This window comes from Calidris pugnax, unplaced genomic scaffold (genome assembly GCF_001431845.1).
Source record: "Calidris pugnax isolate Ruff unplaced genomic scaffold, ASM143184v1 scaffold24, whole genome shotgun sequence".
Taxonomy (NCBI): Eukaryota; Metazoa; Chordata; class Aves; order Charadriiformes; family Scolopacidae; genus Calidris; species Calidris pugnax.
The window spans coordinates 12,471,944-12,491,490 of NW_015090922.1; the positions used below are offsets into that span (position 1 = coordinate 12,471,944).

General features: G+C 37.0%; 2 protein-coding genes across 5 annotated transcripts in view; one reads left to right on the forward strand and one right to left on the reverse strand.

Annotated features, from left to right (window-relative positions):
• The window catches only part of PIGF (phosphatidylinositol glycan anchor biosynthesis class F), a 21,259-nt gene extending 4,128 nt beyond the window's left edge, over positions 1 to 17,131 (reverse strand). The window contains exons 1-6 of one of the 3 annotated variants that reach the window (XM_014950563.1): positions 16,966 to 17,099; positions 16,401 to 16,651; positions 14,655 to 14,746; positions 13,639 to 13,755; positions 8,418 to 8,526; positions 1,594 to 1,739 (exon numbers count right to left, since the gene is read on the reverse strand). In XM_014950563.1, the coding sequence (XP_014806049.1) occupies positions 1,671 to 1,739; positions 8,418 to 8,526; positions 13,639 to 13,755; positions 14,655 to 14,746; positions 16,401 to 16,628 (615 nt within the window). In that variant the 5' untranslated portion in view covers positions 16,629 to 16,651; positions 16,966 to 17,099 and the 3' untranslated portion in view covers positions 1,594 to 1,670. Of the gene's footprint in view, positions 1 to 1,593; positions 1,740 to 8,417; positions 8,527 to 13,638; positions 13,756 to 14,654; positions 14,747 to 16,400; positions 16,652 to 16,965 lie in introns of those variants that run through there. The other 2 variants (XM_014950562.1, XM_014950561.1) reach the window with 2 other exon arrangements.
• Positions 17,126 to 19,547, forward strand: part of CRIPT (cysteine-rich PDZ-binding protein) — a 32,289-nt gene continuing 29,867 nt past the window's right edge. For both annotated transcript variants that reach the window (XM_014950564.1, XM_014950565.1), the window contains exons 1-4: positions 17,126 to 17,210; positions 17,477 to 17,542; positions 17,950 to 18,004; positions 18,671 to 18,774. In XM_014950564.1, the coding sequence (XP_014806050.1) occupies positions 17,195 to 17,210; positions 17,477 to 17,542; positions 17,950 to 18,004; positions 18,671 to 18,774 (241 nt within the window). In that variant the 5' untranslated portion in view covers positions 17,126 to 17,194. The remainder of the gene's footprint in view (positions 17,211 to 17,476; positions 17,543 to 17,949; positions 18,005 to 18,670; positions 18,775 to 19,547) is intronic.

Sequence of the window (19,547 nt, forward strand, 5' to 3'; positions counted from 1 at the left end):
CTTCTGCTATTTAAGTTTGTTTTTTTTTTTTTTTTTTGCTTTCTCATCTGGCAGCAATGATAGGACTTTAAAGAGATTTCTTTAGGCTAGCTGAATACACACTGTAGAACTGCAAGGTTTCTACTATATATTAGAACTCATTTTAAGAATAAGGATTCAAAATAGGAATTGCCAGCCTTTCAGGACATAAATGAGCTAGTTTCCTCAGCACTCCTTAGAACACCTATGAACTGATGTGAGAATGCTTAGCATATTGCATGGAAAGCAGAGCATGTTGCAGGATCCCAGCAAGGTACGCAGCTCTGCTCTACTGTGCATGTGGTTACTTAAAGCAGAATTCTGACTGCATGACAGGTTTGTCACCTCTTACAAATCTGTAACTTGCATCCCATGCAATGGGAATTATGTACACATTGATAAAGACATAAAGGCCAGATGCTTATAGGCCAGAGCAGCAACACCCTAGTAAAGTTTTTAAGGATATTATGAAGTAAACAGCTGACTGCTGAAACTTGAATTACACAAATGCAAATACAGTAAGACAATCTACTGTACTTACTTTTTTTTAATAAACTGGTCCCACTCTTTAGATGAGTGCTTTTCTCATATTCCTAAACTCGATTTTTTGTATGCTTACTATTTCAAAAGATCCATTTCTGCCTGTCAATTAGAAAGCTATGTAAAACTTTGTTTCATTTTAAACCTGAATAAATGAGCACAATTACTTTCCTTCCCTGTTTCTAACATGCCTTAAATTCCTGGTTGTTTAGTCTGTACTGTCTTGAAAATTGGAGTACATGCCTTGAATCTATTTTGGTTGCATGCACATGTTAACTAAAAGTGTCTTATCACGTTGTACAGAATGTGTGTGTTGACAAGCACATGCCGAGGAGAAGAAAGTGTGAGGTTTTTTTTTTCTGGCTGGCATTTGTAACTAGAAGTTGGTTTTGTGGATTTGTGTTCTAAAGTTAGAGCAAGCATAACTGCCTTTGATCTCACCATTAAGGCTTACATTAAGAAAACCTATCATTAAATAAACAATGATAACCACAGTGAAGTGGAACAAGCTTCTACCTGTTTAAAGAAATTCAAACACTGGGTATTATCCCTTCTACTCACATAAAGCAACTTATTTTACAACAAAACTTTCACAGTACATAGTAGATCCAAAAGCAAATATAAGAGGAAACTTTCTGAGCTGTGTTAAGAATAACAAAGTAGTGTGAAAGTTTATAGTCCTATTTCAGCTTACGCAAGTATCCACCAAAAACTGTAACCAGTTATTTTTCAGGTTACAAATGTCTGAGAGATATCTAGACTAATATTTACAGTCATATTGGCTAAATTACATGGCAGTCAATCAAATTTGAGTTATATAAGGACTACCTATTAGGTTTGTAGGATCCAGTATGAAGTGGGAATATATCAATTTCACTTTTACCTAATGATATGAAACCACTGTAGGCAGAATATTGTTTCAAAGTCACTTTTTATCATTTGTAACAGGTACTACAGATCAAAATAAAGCTACAAAATGGATGGGTGGGCATGCACACAGTAAACCCAGGAACATGTTTTAAAAGTCTGTTATTAAAAAATGCAAGAAATCCAGGAAGTTGACAATTTCCAAAATGCAGTTGCTGTCAATGATGAATGGGGTGTCTGGAATACTAGTTCCACCGCATATAAAGCATGCTGATAAGGTTTTGTTGTTTAATTATAGCATCTTGTTCTGCAGGCTGAGGAGAGAAAGGATGTGTCACAATGTGTCTAGTAACGCCTAAATGATCCCATTCTGTTTCAGTGGTGTTGTGTTTTAAGGTGCCACTTCTGAGATGACACTTGAAGCTAGGATCATAATCACATGCTGTTACTAAAAGTACACCACCAACTTCAAATAAGTAATGTGAAAAAAAATGGAGCAACTGTAACAAAGGAAGTTCTTCTCTATTTCTTTGCTAGAACTGTCCTAACTGTAACCCTTACGTACTCACTGGGCATCAGAGGGCTAGAGCCAACTAGAGATGGATGTACGACTCTTCAAACCTTTTGAACATTGTCTAGAACAGCCATTCTGTTTCAGTGGTGTTGTGTTTTAAGGTGCCACTTCTGAGATGACACTTGAAGCTAGGATCATAATCACATGCTGTTACTAAAAGTACACCACCAACTTCAAATAAGTAATGTGAAAAAAAATGGAGCAACTGTAACAAAGGAAGTTCTTCTCTATTTCTTTGCTAGAACTGTCCTAACTGTAACCCTTACGTACTCACTGGGCATCAGAGGGCTAGAGCCAACTAGAGATGGATGTACGACTCTTCAAACCTTTTGAACATTGGTTTACTAAGCCTTATTTAAATGACCACAATTAAGCATTGCAAAGTATTTTAAAAATTGTTTAAGAATTAGATAGTAATCTCAGAACATTGGCAAAATTATTCTACCAGTCTGGCACTTATAATAAACTGAAATATGTCTTGCAGAGTAAGTCTTGAAAAGTTTGGGGGTTTTTTTTGTGAGGTTTTTTTTGGTTGGTTGGTTTGGTTTTGGCTTTTTTTTTTTTTTTTTAAGTACAGAAATGTAACTGCTACTGTAGACACTAACTTTCATTCCTGTAAGGCAACTATCTTTACTTTTGTCTGAGATAGGTTTAATTCTGCAGACCTATAATCAGGAACAACCTTAGAGTAGGCCTCCCTGACCAATGAACAACTGTTTGGCATAATTACAAAGTAAATTTTTCTGAAAAACTAGTAGAGGAGTAAGAGGCATGGCCAAATTATGTTAAAAAATTACTTTAAGTAACAACAGAATAATGAAAAACAATCAATCATCAGGATACCAACTGACTTTCAGCATTATATTTTATATTTCTAACATAAATGCTTTATATACTTTTCATTTCCAATCTGAAATGTTATTCAGATAAGTAATGTCATTTTACTTCAAAACCAATAGTATGTTCCTATTAAGTAATATTTACTTAGTGTAAAAGTTTTTGTATGCAAAAAAGAAAAGCATTTTACATTATTATTTTTAAATGTAGACAGGCCCAGTAATCTGAATATTCCCTGTATGCAATATTTTTCAAACATAAACGTGGAAAATAAAGTGAAGATTTTCTGAGACATCTGTATTCATCTCAGTTTTGTTGTGTGTCACAAGAGGTATGTGTAAAGAACAAATATGCTTTCTTTGTTTTATGAATAACTCAGGATGAAGTAGCATTTTGGTTTTAGCCATTAGCAATGAATTGGAACTCCTGATGATGAATTTCAAACCAAGTTTACTCCACAGAATTCTGAAGTACTTTGAAGTAAAAACAAATTCTATTGAAAGAGATACAAGACATGTTGAGATCTTGATTTTCTGATCAGGTAAGACATAGGTAATGGTACTACAAACTTCTCAGCTTCTACTAATATATCTCAACCGTGATGTAAAGGGATGACTACCATATAACTTTTCAGTTCTTCTGTTAAGATTGCAGGAAGTGATGCTAGTCCCAATACAGACAGCTAAGGACTGGGAAATAGATAAGCAAAAAATTAAACTACCATTGCCCCCAATTGCTTTTTCTTTTAAGGGCACAAAGCAGCAATGAAGTGACTTGAGAAGAACTGCCATATGTATCAGTGTGGCAATTCAGACAACAGGTGCCTTACAGAAAAGTGTAGGCAGCTTTAATCAATATTCTACTGGAATTCCAGCATCCTCAGTATTCTCTCTTTCTTTCCTTCAACCTCTTGTTTGCTTCAGGTGAGTGACTACAGGCCACTTCCATTTGAAGCCATTTCTGTGAACAAAAACTGACCTCACAGAAGTGGCTTTACGTACTCCACGCTCCAAAATGGACTGCAGTCAATTTAAAAATAGACTGTAGACACTCTGAAATTCTTTACAGTTTAAAGTGGAATTCCTAATCAAATGGAAAAATATACCAATTCAACACACGGTACTTAACTATTAGATTTTTCTAACAGCGCTAAATGAATAGCAATAGCATTTTTAATTCCAAACTGATAGCATATTTCTGCATCTGCTGAATGTCAGATGTATTTGCCAACTTGTGACATTTCAGAGCTATAAACAGAGCACAAGGGCAGCAGCAACCCTGTGGTTTCCTTCATCATGTGATATTTCTCAACTATTGTTGACTGATCCAGTTCTTGTACCAATTTTGCTTTGTCCATAATACTTCTTAATTAATGAATTGTTTATAGCTAAAGGTACAAATGCAGCTGTTTCCATAACATGTTGTTACACCACAAACACTAACCATAACAAATAGAAACATAATAACCAGATTTTGCAACAAACAGGCAAAAAGGCCTAAACACAGTTGTCCAAAATGATAATATCACTTTAGTGTTGACCATACAGTAAGATTTAAACCACATTTTCTGTTCTAAAGCATAACCATTTCCACTACAGATTTAAAAAAAAAAAAAAAAAAAAGGTTTACTACAAAAAGTCTAAAGTACAAGAAGGAAAACAATCACTAATGAAACCTGTTCTTATCTCAAAAGCTGGTTCTTCAGTCCAAAGACTAAGTTATTCTGTTTGAGTCCCTTTTTGGATCTGAGAAGGGTAAATCCAAAACTGTAATCCCCAAGCTCTCTGCTTTTAGGCTAATACGAGAAACAGCTGATGTCAAATGCATGACAGCTTAATACTTTATTCATGCAGATTCCCAGAAGTAATTTGGTTTTGGCTGGGCTCTGATTACTTTTAAGCCTACATGATTTTTTTTCCCAGACTTTGCATGGACTTAATCTATAGGTGTTCCCATAAGCATTCCAGCTGGACTAGGCTCTACACAAAACACAGCCAGTCCGTGTCTTTTGGGGGATTATTTTTTAATTAATTATACTAAAAATTACTATAATAATTTTAATAGTTTTTAAAATAAAGAACTTCTTCCTGCAACTGCATTATGTACAGGTGTTTTGGTTTTTTTATTATGTTCAGTAAGGCAGTGGTTAGGTCAGCCACTCAGGAGACAGGCAATCTGCACTACAGATTTTCTTCCCAAAGCAGATCTGGACCAGCAGCACAATCCTTTATGACAGCCATTCTTCTTCACCCTCCCTTAGGCTGAAGATAACATAGACAGTACCTCTCTTCTTTTCATTACTACAGTGAAAGAATCTATTATGAGTTTCTGCAGTCACCCGACATCAGGTAGCAAAAGGGAACACTCTTGCAAAAAGGGGTTGCGTTGCTAGTTCTCAGTGAGCTTCTGAAAAACAACAAAAATGTCTCTTGGCTCTGAATGTTTGGGACAGCAATGCACATGTGGTAACATGTGACTCAATATGTGCGTTGTTGAATCCATACTACTCAGCAGGCACAGAAAGACAAGACTTAGGTCAACTGTTGCATGAAGTTCAGTGTTTCCAGAGAACCCAATCCACACAAATCTCAGTATCTCATTTTGGCTGGACTAGGAAGCAGTGTTTCCTGGGCAACTATTGAAAATCTATGGCCACCTCACTTTAAGTCTGTCTTGGTGACCAATAATTAAAAGATCACCTTCACAAAAACATTAAATTATCAATAGGCGATTAAAAGCTTCTGAGAGTTGTGAACAGTACCTTTAACAAGCCACTTTAAAAGAGGTTCATCTCTACCTTGAGGATTTGCTACCATTTGGGTGCTTCAGTATGTTGCTTTGCTGAGATAATTTGACTTTAAAATCTACATTACATTTTAAAAATAACTTCTTTCATTCCCCCTTAAACAGCAGATCTTAAAAAAAAAAAAAAAAAAAAAGCTCTAAAAACTGCAGTTTTCCAAAAACGTTTTCTTAAGTTGCTCGGATGATGATTGAAGTAATGATCAAGCAGTTCAGACCCAAAATGGAAAGCAAGATTTCCTTCCCCACACCACTATTTTAAACCCTAAAGGGCAGAAAAGTGGGGATAGAGAAAAACGAGGGGAACTCAAGGGAAAGAACACAGCAGCAAATGTTCTGGATCTAGGCATAGGAAAATTGCTTTGATGCAGGAATTGATAGTCAGAAACTCTCCCCTGGCAACTCTGGCATCAGGAGTATGTTAGAAATGAGGGTGGAGATGGTGAAGGAAAGGGAAAATGCAGGTTTACAGTTTCTGCTGCTGCCTGAATTCTCTGGAGAGCATTCATGCTCAGAAACAGCTAGTGACAAGTTATGGTATTTGAGGTTTCTGCAGATGTTTTGCTGTTCTGGGGCATCAGGTAATATCTTTTTCAGATGTCTAAGTATAGATTCTAGAGCTTAACTTTTGTCGGTCATACTGGCTTTTATTGACTTGGAAGAGTTTTCAAACAGAAAAAGCTGTCAGACCATTACCAAGCTTGTGTCTCCTGCCATTGCAAGATGGAAAAACGGACAATAAAGTAAAAAATTAACTGTATTTAAAGTATCTGTCTTAATCTATAAGTGTCTTTCCTTTATTAGTCAGAACCTACTGACTTAATAATTAAGTTTTCCTTATGTCATTGGTGCATAAAGGGTGGCAATTTTATACATAGCTTATTAGCAAAGTCTGAGATTTTATGCATATGTGCGCACGTGTGCATGTATGTGCATCTGCCTAGAAGAGACAGAGTAGTCATATGGGATTCATTTGTCTAAATGTGGATGTCCAGTACAATTTTAGGCATTCCACTATTCTATCTAGGCTCCAGCTACTGTTCTGAAAGCTGATGGGTCTCTTTTAGGTCCTGCACCATATCCAGCAGTCCCACACGAGTTTCTTGGATGCATCAGATTGCACTCAATATTACATTTAGGTTACTGAATATAATCCAAAATACATGTAAACAGACTTACGGTAATCCTAAATGGTGACTGATATTTTCTGCAATTATTATTCATGCACACAACTGTTTCCATCCCAGATGCCCAAGTTCTATTACTTGCAATGCGTAAGAGTAGCTTGCTCACACCAAGCAAAGAGGAGACAGAGAGGGATTTGGATTTTTTTTGACAAATGTGAATAAAGCACAGAAATGGACAACATGCCAATATGACAATATGCTATATAAATGCAAGTTTTCACAAACAATTCTAGATGGAGTCAAAGCCCAGATGACAGTGAAGACACTGTGACAAATCATGGCTGCAAGAATGGCAATAAAATAAAACCTGCCAGATGTGACACACCATTTTAAAATCCAAGCTGAGCAAGAAAAAAATGCTTGCCTGTCATTGGAACAGGAAGGTGAATGAGACTTCACTAGAAGATCAGAGATTGCATTTCAATGAATCCCTTGATTTTTGGGTGACATTCACGTCTATCAACAATTAACTAGTGCCAACACATACCTACACCAGATTGACAATGAAACATCTTACAAGAGTAAAACCAAGTGCTTTTAGGGAAGAAAACCCGATTCTTTTTACTTCAAGTATTATCCTACTCCTCTATTATTATTTCAAAAATAATAACTTTGTATCTCAGTACACTGGTGTAAAGAAAGGCTGGTGGCATAAAAGCAGGCTGTTGGCTACTTATGGAAGACAAATTTCCATTGCAGCTGTAAGCCACAATGTCTCTACAATATCAGAGGGAAAAGCATATCACCTGTTATACTGATTTCTGAAAGAAACCTTTGAAACCATCTGCTTAAGAACAGGCCTGGTAGATAGCATTCAGCTGAGCACGTATCAGTTTGGTAATCAGAGGAAAGAAAATATCCACTGAGGACATTAGGAAAAAGTGTTACTAGTGTCATAATTTTATGGCAATTGCAGACTTCAGTTATAGTTAATGGAATAGCTTCTCCATGCCAACCAAAGTATTAAGAAAATAGCAGAGATGTTGGAATTTATAAAGACAGAATCTGCAATGCCAGCTTCACAATTTTTATTGTGCAACTACAAAGCTAATGCTTGCCTGCCTTTGAAATCAGAAGGTAAGTTTTTCGTACAGTGCTTCAGCCACACCATTTCCACAAATCAATCCAAATCCATTTAAAGTGCATTCTTAAGTGCTTTTATGGAAGACAGAGGAGAACTAAAACACTAGGAAAGCATCTTTCCTTCCCTACCCATAAACAATAAAAGATACCAGACTGAAGGCAGACAAACTTGGAGGCATTTCATCATTTCACATTTCTCCTCCTGCTTGTCTAGCTTCTTCATATCAAAATCCTTACAGCTCTATTTCACAATAAGATTTGCATGCAACAGAGAATAGTAAATCTATAACAAAGAACTTATTAAAAAGGGAGGTAATACTTCTGCATTTTACATCCTTATACTGTAAGTATAGATGCTTCCAGTAACTTTTTAAATGTTTGGCATAACCCTGTAGGTACAGCGTATGAATAAGTACAATATACCTGTACAGTTTCAAAGCAATTTTGCATGGCGTGCATATGTAGAAAATTAATATTTTTATATTTATGAGAAAACTGCAGATACTAACCTGCCAAGGCCGATCCCAGTCAAGAGGAATAGGAAATGCTCCAAACCAAGCTCCTAGTATACTGCACATTGTAGTAATCTGTAGACTGTTTTCCCAGATAGACATAGCTCTGTAAAAACAGTGTGTTATAAGATTTCAAAAGCTCAAGTTACCATGTCAGAACGCTAGATCTGATTTCTCCCAAGATTTTTGAGCCTACAGATAAAAATAAATCAGTATATCTGATAAATAGCATGCAGATTTCTCCTAAGAGATATACACTATATGTAAAATATAAGTTGAATATTTTAGCTATAATCATAATCTTTCTATATTACACATTCAGAGATTTTTTTTTTCCCTTGAAATGCTTACTGTAAAAGCTAATGTATTTTACCTGGAAATACTCCTATTGAGCTTGAAACACTGATTGAGCAAGTTAAAATATCACAATGATACTGTGTGCATTGTGTGGGAAAGCAGATAGAAAAGGGTAGCGGGGGATTGTATACAAGAGTTCAAGCACAGTCACAAAGTACTCTGATGGAGTCATGTTGTTACATGATGACTATGACAATTTAATATTTAAAATACAAGTCCACTATGTGAATATTCTAAAGCAAATTTCCATCAACTGAAAAGAAACACTGTGAATGTTGCAGCCCATCAGTAACATTGCATCCAAGTTCAAGTACACTGGCTGCAGGATAAATTTACTGCATGCTAAAGAATTCTTGCATCACCAATCAAGGCACATACATCATAACAAAACGTTAATGACTCCAGTTCTCAGTTCATAGCCGTGTACCACTACTGACTTCAAAAGTTTTGGCAAAGTTGGGTTTCCGTTTAATAGATAAGCACTTACTGTCCATCATCAGTTTACCAAGTGATTGCTTTGCTTTTCTCAAGCCACACATTTGAGTGCTCAGCACCAATTAAGAAACAAGAACCGAAGTCCAGGACACAGTAGGGCACAGTTCTGAGACGGAAGAACCGGGTTCAAATCCCTGCTCCAAATCAGTAAGGTAAGAGGGTCTGAATCTTTTAAGTTCACTCTATCTCAGATTATAAACAGAAACCAAACTTTAACCAAGAGAAGAAAAGAAATGGGCATTCTTATAGCTAGGAGACTAACTGAATAGTAAACTTCAAACTACGTACGTGCTGTTTAGGCTGCAGGCATGAAAACTTTAACCCTAGACCTTGTTCTGAAGAACCTAACATTTCTGACTTTACTTCCAAGTACACATAAACCACTGCTGCATCTGATACTGACCGAAGGGCTCACAAGTGTAAGGCAAACACTTTTTTATTGTTTGTAAAACAAAGGTCATAAAGATTATACTAGTTACAGTGCAGTGTTGACATTTTGAGCAGAAACTGGAACTGTTTCTTCTACAATAACCCCATACCTCTAATTTACAACACTTGATTTCAACTCATAATCCAACTGGCTTGAGAGTTCTTTTTAAAGAGAAAGGTCCTGATTTAACTAGAAAACTTCAGGAGTCTCCACATAGAAAATTATTGTAAATTATTTTCAGAAGCTGAATAACTAAGCAGAGAGCTGTTAGGCAGCATGAGAAAGAGAACATTCACTACAGCCTTACAGCAGTGAAAGAGCCAGCAGAATACACCAAGGACTGACTGAGCTACATTTATACCCCAAAAGACATTTTATCTGGTAAATCTACACACATACTGCTCCACCATATGGAGGTATCAGATCAAGTCCAAAAGCCAAACAACAGAATTAGCAAGGCACAGTGCGTGAGTGGAGAACAAACATTGGTAGTTTGGCAAACATCTGAGTTTCTAATTCAACCACTCCTCAGTATGGACACTGGCTACTCAAATGTGACCAACTTGTCCTCCAACATTATCCTGCAGCAACAATGCTTTGAGTATTCTCTTTTCTGCACAGCATGTGAACTATTGGAATTTTTGCAGGTATTCTTTAAGACATTAACCCATCACATCATTTGCATGAAGCTAACAACTGCAGAAACATTTATAAGCTTCAAGTTTTAAAGGTTTCTTAATTTTTTTAAACTATGAATAAACTAGTTCTATACAACTAAAACTATTCTGCAGGCAAAACTAGCGATATTCAAGATGATAAATCACCACTAATGGCAAAAAGGACTTTTAAAGCCTAAAGTAATTATTTAACACCTATAAATAATAGAGTACATTAAGTGCTGGTTTTAGTAATGTCTTAATTAAGAGGTTAGTTAACATAGAAAAGTTTACTAAGACAGCTTTTGGACAGGCAAGATCTGGAATTCTGCGTTGTGGCAGGACACCACTTAGATCATGCCCACCTTTACAAAGAATATTTCCAAGTCTGTAAGACTATGCAGTTCCCAAACAAGTGATGAAATGGGCAAAATAAAAACCAGGAGCCCTAAAATTATAGCTTTATACAATTTTTTGACAAGCTCCGAAATAAAACCCATTTCCTACCCAGATGACACAACTGCTATTATACCAGAAAATTCAACACAATTACTCAGACTAGTGATTTGAAATAAACAGTCTCCAAAAAGACTGATAAAAATCAGCAATTGAAAGCCGATTTCTTAAAGGCTTTTATGCCGGAATGAAGAGCACCCTATTTACAGCTTCATTACTCAGAATTGAAGTTTTTCTTATGTAGCTTACTTTTCTCACATTTTATGTGAGCATAGACTATAAATACGTGGGTAAGTGCAAATTTTTCAAACTTCCTAAAATAAAGTGATAATAATAAAAAAATAAATCTATTTGATTCATCAAATCAACATTTCCAATTCAAAAGCATACTCAGTTTGAAAATGTGGAGTGCGTGCAATTTTCTGTCTGAGCTACACTTGTTTCATGCATACAAAAAAACCCCTACACAACCAGACAACACCACGCCAACAACCCAAACTTTATACTACGAACAATAACCCTGCAGTGTAACAGATTACTTGTTATTACATATAATCCACTTCCTCGAGGCATGGGCTCTTAAAGTGATCTTGTAGTAACCCTCTTAGAAGTGATTTTGCTAGCAGTGACTGCACTTCCAAGTGCTGCAAGTGGAAACAGAGAAACCTACCACCTCCTTAGAACAAGCAAGCAGTTTGCAAAATATTTAAATCAGACTGACTCAGTTGTACCATAGCTAGTAGGATGCAATAGATTACATGCAAGTTACTTGAATGTAACTTTATGAATAGTCCTATGACAAGACATTAATGACGTGCACCAGTATTTTCACACCAGATCACCTAAAACATAGCAGAAAGCTATCCAGAGCAACAGCTAATTAATTTCTGTTTCTTATTTACATTTTCTATGTCAAGATAAAGTTTATTTTCCCAGAAGTTGCTTTCTGTCTTTCCACAAAGTCAATAGCACACGCATATTTTGATCTTATAAATATTGCACGTGTATTGCACCAAAAATAAATGCCAGTAATTACTTAAGTCTAAATTGTATTCAGATATTTTTAAAACAAATTCCTAAGTTATACTCTAAATCAGACTTTCCAGCTTGCTGTCCCAGTGCAATTCAGTTTGCTAAAGTCTTCTTTCAAGACAAACAGCTGTGCTGATCTTAGCTACCCATCCTTCTCCTCCATTCAAAGAGCCCCACCTCATTCCACATGGTTAAGTTAGAGACAATCTTTTAATAGATCATGCCTACTCTCAGCTTATGCTTAAGTGCAAGATGTTCCAACTCATTCATGAGATCAAATGAAAAAACCACAGATCTAAAAGAGCAGTGTGCTACAATCCATAAAAAAATAGAAATCAATACCATTTTTCTTTGTAGTTTATTTTCATTCAAAGGCTAGTCTAAATAAACGTCATCATTAGACGGTTTATTGAGATTGTCACATGGCTCACTAGTAAGAAGGATGTACAAGTTGTCACAGCAAAAATATCAAAATAAGACAACCCTGTTTCCTATGCAATAATTGTGCTGAAATAACATCAAGATCTATACTAGGAAAGAAAGAAGTTTACAGCCATTCAAAATCTAACTTAGCACAAAGACAGACTGCTTGACAACTATCTGCTTGACAAAAATCTGTATTCAACTATTATTTCCAGTTTCAAAACCTCGACTAAGTGAATCAGCAAAGATTTGTTTTGGTTAAACAACTCCATGCTTTAATGAAAGTCTTGCTAGGTGTCATTTCCATTACACTATTCAACCCTTCCACTGAAAATAAAAAAACCAAGCATAACTAACCTGAAAAAGGATTCATAATTTTCAGTAAGCTGAGAATCAAGATAAACTACAAGTCAATACCTGAAACTACTATAAGAAGTCTACTTTTGTCCTCCTCTGCAGAAGTTTAAACCAAAAATAGCTCCATAGGTTATCAGTGTTATACAACTTTTCACTTTCTTTTGAGATGAAACTTCACCTTTATGAACTATTAAAATGGAATGAATGTTAACAGCTAATTATTAAATTCAAGCGTATGGGAGGGGCTTCTTTATGTTTCAGCATCCCCATCTTCAAAAAATTGTGTTATTTAGTGAGTGAAAAAAGGCAGAAGAGATAGAATACTTCTGAAAAATACATTATCTTTGATGCATGCTAATGTCATGGCTGTCACTGAGGTGAAAATGAAGTAAAAATGCTCATTTTACTTTAAACATACTCTTGAAAAAAGATTAACGCTTGAAAACTCTGACACTGAAAAGAGCTTTCTTTGAAATCTGAAAAATAGCATGGGTAAACATTACATACTTAAGACCAGAGTAGATTATATATCATTTTCACCATTACATTCAAGTTAAAATTACTGTTAAAATAGTGTTTGTTCTGGATTGTTATTCCTACTTTAAAAGCTGTGTTCAGGAAGGTACTATTGGATCAGGTGCAAGAGTTTCCCTTTAAAGTTCAGTTTCAGGTCTCCTCTTTATTTCGCAACCATCATAAAGGATTGCACAATGGCTTTACATCAGTAAATTGCGCGTTTGAAACTTTATTTCCTTCAAACACACATATAAAGTGAGATTTAGTGTCTGGACACCAAAAATGAGAAGTTATTTTTCTGAATCAACGTGTTCAATGTAAATAATAATTTTCCTCGCCAGAAAAGTGTCATAAACTTGTAATTACCGATATAAAAAACACCCATAATTCTAGACATCCTCCTTTCTTTACAAAAAAAATTCCATTATATATTGTTTACATCAATTCTGTCCATTTCTATTCTGGGTAAAATCAGAAAGTTTGCAATAGAACTTACCCATTTTTACTAAATACCCGTATCCATGCTTGTATGTTTGGTCCCAGCATACACAAGCATTGTAAAGTAGTAAAGGTAGATAGAAGAACTGCAAACAAAAACGTCTCAGTCACTGACCTACAAAGAAGGGATATTACAAAATTAAGTGAGGTAGTCACTATGTCTTCTAAGAGTTCCAAGATTTAGGAAAACACACACCTCCCCCATCCAAGTCAACTTGTGAAAGCATGCATACTTTCTTAAACCTCATGTAGAAGAATAAAGTACTTTTTTCTTACTCTATAGAACAGTAAAGAAAAATTGAAAAAATTATGGTATCTGGTTGTTATCTCAACAAAGACTGAAATTCAGCAATTATTTTAAATGCCTGATACATGTAACATTTTAAAAAACACAGGAGTACCTCATACAGAACGTTACTTCTGAATTGAAGTACACTTGGATATTTACTTCATTATTCCATTTATTTTTCTAATTTGATGTTGTGGAAGCAACCATAAAACCAAATTACATGATGCCATTGTTAGAGAGTAACTTCGAATCTCTCTCAGAAATCAGGCTGCTTCATGTCTCTCCTTTTATTTTTTCTTTTTTAATTATTCCTAAAGATTAAAACACTAATATCAAAAGGATGAAAAATATGTAAGATGTGTGTTTTAGAATCTTATTGGGAAAATGACCAAACAAAACATGGAAAAATGTTTGTACCCATATACTTAACAAAAATATTAAAGTAAAAGGAGATGTTTGTAACTGTCTTGAACAACACATCTCCTAATATACAGAAATTGTAAGAGACAGCTTCTAAACAAACAAACAAAAAACAACAACAAAAAAGCCCACCCCAAAAAACAACAAAGCCTCCCAAAACTCAAAACAGCCCTCTTTCTTCCCCCATCCAGGAGCTTATCCTTTCATTTCCCATGTATCAGGAAACATACAAGTACTTATACCAATATCTGCAAGGAGGACTGCCCCTTAAAACATTTAGGGAAAGACAGGGTCTTCTGACTTACTCTATGAGAGGTGCTCCATAAAGAACAATAATCGCATGAAACAGTATGCAAGACATGAAAAAGTATATACAGCATTTTAGAAATCTGGATATCTAAAAAAGAGCAATAAAATATCAGAATAATGTTTCAAAAGAAAAGAGAAGATTTTGACTATATATATGTTACTTATGTTATCACTAGCATTGTACTCTACTATTTCTTTAGTTTCAGCTGTAGCACACTATGATAATAGCATGGCATATTTCAAAACAGTTTTCTCTATATTTAATACTTCAAATAATCAACTAAAAATGATCACACTCCACCTAAATTTTTTTAAATGCCCCTGTTATAATAAGGCAACCATACAAAAAATATAACTGGAAATGACAAGATGAACAGAGTTAATTTTATTGGATATTTTTACATTTCTGTTTTACATCTGAGTGTTATGTCCACTCATTAAAAGGCATCTTTTACAGAAAGTGAAAAAATATTTAAAAGCAAGAAAATACATAATACGGGGGAAGAAAAAGACATTCAGAATCAAATGGAATAAAAACATATGGAATAAAAATCACTACATTTTGAACTTAGCATCTTAAATTCTAAATCCACTTGAGCAATGTCCGTGACTTTCTACAAATGTGCAAAACACATACAATTTTCTATGAATTTAAACAGCAGTTTCTGAGTACTCACTATATCTTACAGAAGCATAGCCACTTGATAAACAGTTCTGGTTAGGTCTGTTCTGATCAGGTCACCAATGGAAATCCATAATTTCACTTGACCACTTTTTTTTGACATTTATTCCTTATGCTAGGCTGGGATGAAATCTCACCTAGAACATGAAGCCTGCTTCATTTTTAAATCACAGGTGGTTAAAATACTTGTTTTCCATAATGATTTTGTGTATTTCACATCCCCCTACGTCAGCAAAACTAGACAGAAGCCTTGCACACAAAGATACTGCTTTCAGGGACGTCTGCTTAAATTTTTGAGAATCACCACATCAGAGCACTAAGTCTTGTCTGACTCTGCAGGTTGGGAGTAAAAGACTATCCAACTGACTTCAAAATCCCAATGTATTTCCCCATTCCTGAAGAGGTTGTGTGCTGCTTCGAATTTGCTCTGTGCAGACCTATTTCAGTGGGATTTAGTGTTCCTGTTTAAACTGTAACTACAAAAGTTTCTCCCAGATTTAGATTTTTCTGTGTGCAAACTCCATAATTCAAGTATACGTAGCCATTTTAATACTTTTCCACGTATTTTTTTAAAACTTACCAACTTTGTTGAAATTGTAATGGGCTAGTCTCTCTTCTATGTCTCAAATTCTAAAAGTTATTTCACTTCCTTTAAAGTCATTAGAAATAATAGTAGAAATTATCAGTAATTACTTTCTTCATAACACTGAAGGTCAGGCCTGGACTATTAAATGAGTTCTGCACCCATTCAACTTCGTTAATTTTTGTTACCATGCAAATTGTTGGAAGACCAATTGCTGGGACTGTAAACAATATATTGACATGAAAAAGTAAAGACACAGAATTGCTCACCTGAACAGGTTATGTACAGATAGAGAAAGCATAACACAGTGAAAATATTGGAGAACTTGTTTCAAATGGTGCTACACTCAAACTCATTCATGGAAAACAAGAATTTACCACCAAAAATTGTCATCTTCTTTCTTATTCAATTATTTCACTGAAAGAATTTGCTTCCCCTCCGTATTGTCTGGTAGCAATTTAAGAATGAAAATCTTACCTTGTGAGCAAATGAACTTCTCTTAGGAGTCAGATTTGGTCTAAAGACTAAGTGCAAAATTATATTAAGGGTACTAACACAGACAGAACAAATACACAGCCACGTGAGGTGTGTTCCCAAAACTGTGAATCCTTTCCAGAAGAAAGCCGGAAGAACTGCTGTCAGCACAATGGAAAAAACACAGAGGAGGTTGGCAGCCAGAAGCCTCCTTATTTCTCCTTCTTTCATCGTGTTCCCTATTCACCGGCCACCTGCAAGACAGCAAATCGCACCCCGTTACTCCAACACAGCACAAGCGCCACGGGGTAAGACTTTTCCTAGTCGCACCACGCCAGGCAGGGCTCTAAGCTTAGTTTGGGGCTGAAAGTTACTATTCTGGGGCAGAAGAAGGTCACTCGTCTAAAAAAAATGAACCCCAGACCCATGGACACGGCAGCATCAAACTGGTAGCCTCCCCCTGCACCGGCACCCCTCACACCGCCCGGCGCCCTTCCTGACGGGAAGAACCGCCTCACCCACGCCACGCCCCGGCTTTCCCCACCGCCCGGGCCGGGCGCCTCCTCACCGCTCCCTCTCAGCCGGGAGGCGGCGGGGCGGCCTCCTGACAGGCCTCAGGCCGCGGCCTATCCTGAGAACACCTGCCGCGGGCCGTGAGGGGCCGAGGGGCCGGCCCGCCTCTTACCGCAGCCGCCGCCGCGGGGCCGCCCGGCAACGGAAACCGGCCGCGCCCGTACGTCAGTTCCGGGGAGGATCCGGAAGCGGCCGTTGTTGTTGTGGTGGGGGGGGCGGCAGCCATGGTGTGCGAGAAGTGTGAGTACGGGCGTCCCGGGGGAGCGGCGGCCTTGTCCCAGCCTCCGGGGCCTACCCTGCCCTCAGCCACTGCCTTCCCCTTGGGGGTCCCGGGCGGCACCTGAGCCGAGCCGAGCGGCAGCGGCGGGTCCCGGGCTATAGAGGGTGGGCTGTAGGTGGTGGTTGCGGGAACGTCTCTGTCATTCTCCCTCAGGCAAGCGCTTGTTGTGGGTATTAATGCAGCATTGTTTTAATTTTTTCTCCCTTTGTAATGTTTCCTTACGTAGGCGAGAAGAAACTCGGTACGGTGATCACTCCCGATACGTGGAAAGATGGTGCGAGAAACACTACAGGTAACCTCGGGGAGGTTTAACATTTGTTTTTCAGTTATCTTAAAGCTGGTTAGACACCTGAGCTATCTTACAGTCTTCAGGCTAAGATTTGAAAGAGTTAGGTTAATTTCTAACTCCTGTAGTTTCCTTCCCAAGCTAATTTAATACCTTGGGAGCTTAGTTACCCTAAGCTCTTCTGTATTGAACTTGTCTGTCTGTTTTGTTGTTTTTTCTTTCCTTTGTGTGGAATGATGATACAGAAAGCACAGGATAAAGTATTGCGTTGTCCTGTGCTTTAAAGCTGTGCTATATGTTTTATTTCTCACAGTGACTTTATTTGCACGTGTGTAAAAGCTCTAAAGTAAGCTTTTTTTAAGTATGCTTGGAGGTGTGAAATTTATTGGTTTATGGTTTTATTCTTTTTGTAGAAAGCGGTGGCCGCAAGTTAAATGAAAACAAGGCATTGACCTCAAAGAAGGCAAGGTTAGTATTTAATACTGATTTCAGCTAAAAAAGTCAGTTTGCTGTAACAGAGGCCTGTTTTCTGCGTATCTGGGCAGCTGCTCAAAACTTGTCCAAAACATACATATGGGTTTTTTTTAAATAATTTTTGGGATTATGACACTTGATTAGTTGGTAAAAGTATCTCCATAAGTATTTTGTGGGTGCTTTTTGCTGAATCATAGAGTCTGGGCATCTGTTTTGCTGCGGTCCTCACTGAAATTGCTAGGGTTTGATGCTTTAGTTAGGAGAGGAGCTGGCAAGGCTTATTTTCAATGTGAAGATTGCCAGTACAATCTCTTGAGCATTTCCTTAAAGTCCAGAGGACATTCTATTATGCAAGGGGGCAAGGTGCTGCTGGAAGGTGTTTAAGTTCAAAATAGTATATCTTAACAAAAAGACACATTTTTAATTAAGTTTTTGTTAAGTTTGTGTCCATAACACAGGAAGTCTCTCTCAATGGGGAAAGTGGGAGCTTCTCTGTAGACTTTGTGTAGCCTATTAGTAATAATCTTTGAATGTCCTTTTTCTAAATTATAGTTTTTGCTGGAGTTTCTGTCTGTGGCCTCTGGCTTAGGCTTTTTAGGATGAGGCAAAAGAACTACTTTATTTCTAGGTGATAAATAAAATACTTTTTCTTTTTCCCAGGTTTGATCCTTACGGAAAGAACAAATTTGCAATATGTCGGATTTGTAAGAGTTCTGTCCATCAGCCAGGGTCTCACTATTGTCAAGGATGTGCCTATAAAAAAGGTGAGTTTCGTTGAGTACCAAACTACCCCGGTTTGATTTGAAACTAAAAAGCAAGTGGAACTCTCAGGTTCTTTTTCACCTTACAAAGCGAAGGCTAAGATGAGAATTAATTGCTGTCTTCAACTACTAATAGAAAAGTCTGACTCCGTGCTCTCTACGCCTTCCTGAGCTGCACAGTAATAGAATAAGAGACAACGTACACAGGTTAGAATGTGGACAATTCTAATTACATACAAGGAAAGCAATTTTCCCCATGATAGTGCTCAAATATTGTAATAACAGGAACCCACAGAGATTGTGGAATCTCTGTGGGGAGGTATTTAGAGCTTGACTTGAAAAATCCTGAGCCAGCTTCATCCAGCATTCAAGTCAGCTGTGCTTCAAGTGGGGCAGGGGCAAGAGTAGAGACTGCTGGATATCCTTTTCAACTGAAGTTACTTATATATAATTGTTAGAGGTAGAGCTGCAGCTAACCAGTAGTAAGTTTTGTTTATGAAATGACTTTGTTTGTTCTATAAATGTGCACTGTGTCACTGAGCCAGTGATTTAGCAGCCTCCTGTAGGAGGGTTGCCTTTTCTAGTTGCTAGTTGCTCACCAGATGGCTGCCTGTATCCCATATGGTAAAACCTCTTTCTTAAGCTTATGGCTGGTTTGGGTGGGCTTGAGGATTTTGTCTTTGTCTGCTTGTGTATCCTTCCAGGTTGAATCTGTTTGCTTCATAAAATTCAGACGTGCGTCAAGTTCTGGTTCTGACCTTTAAAGATGTGGTTGT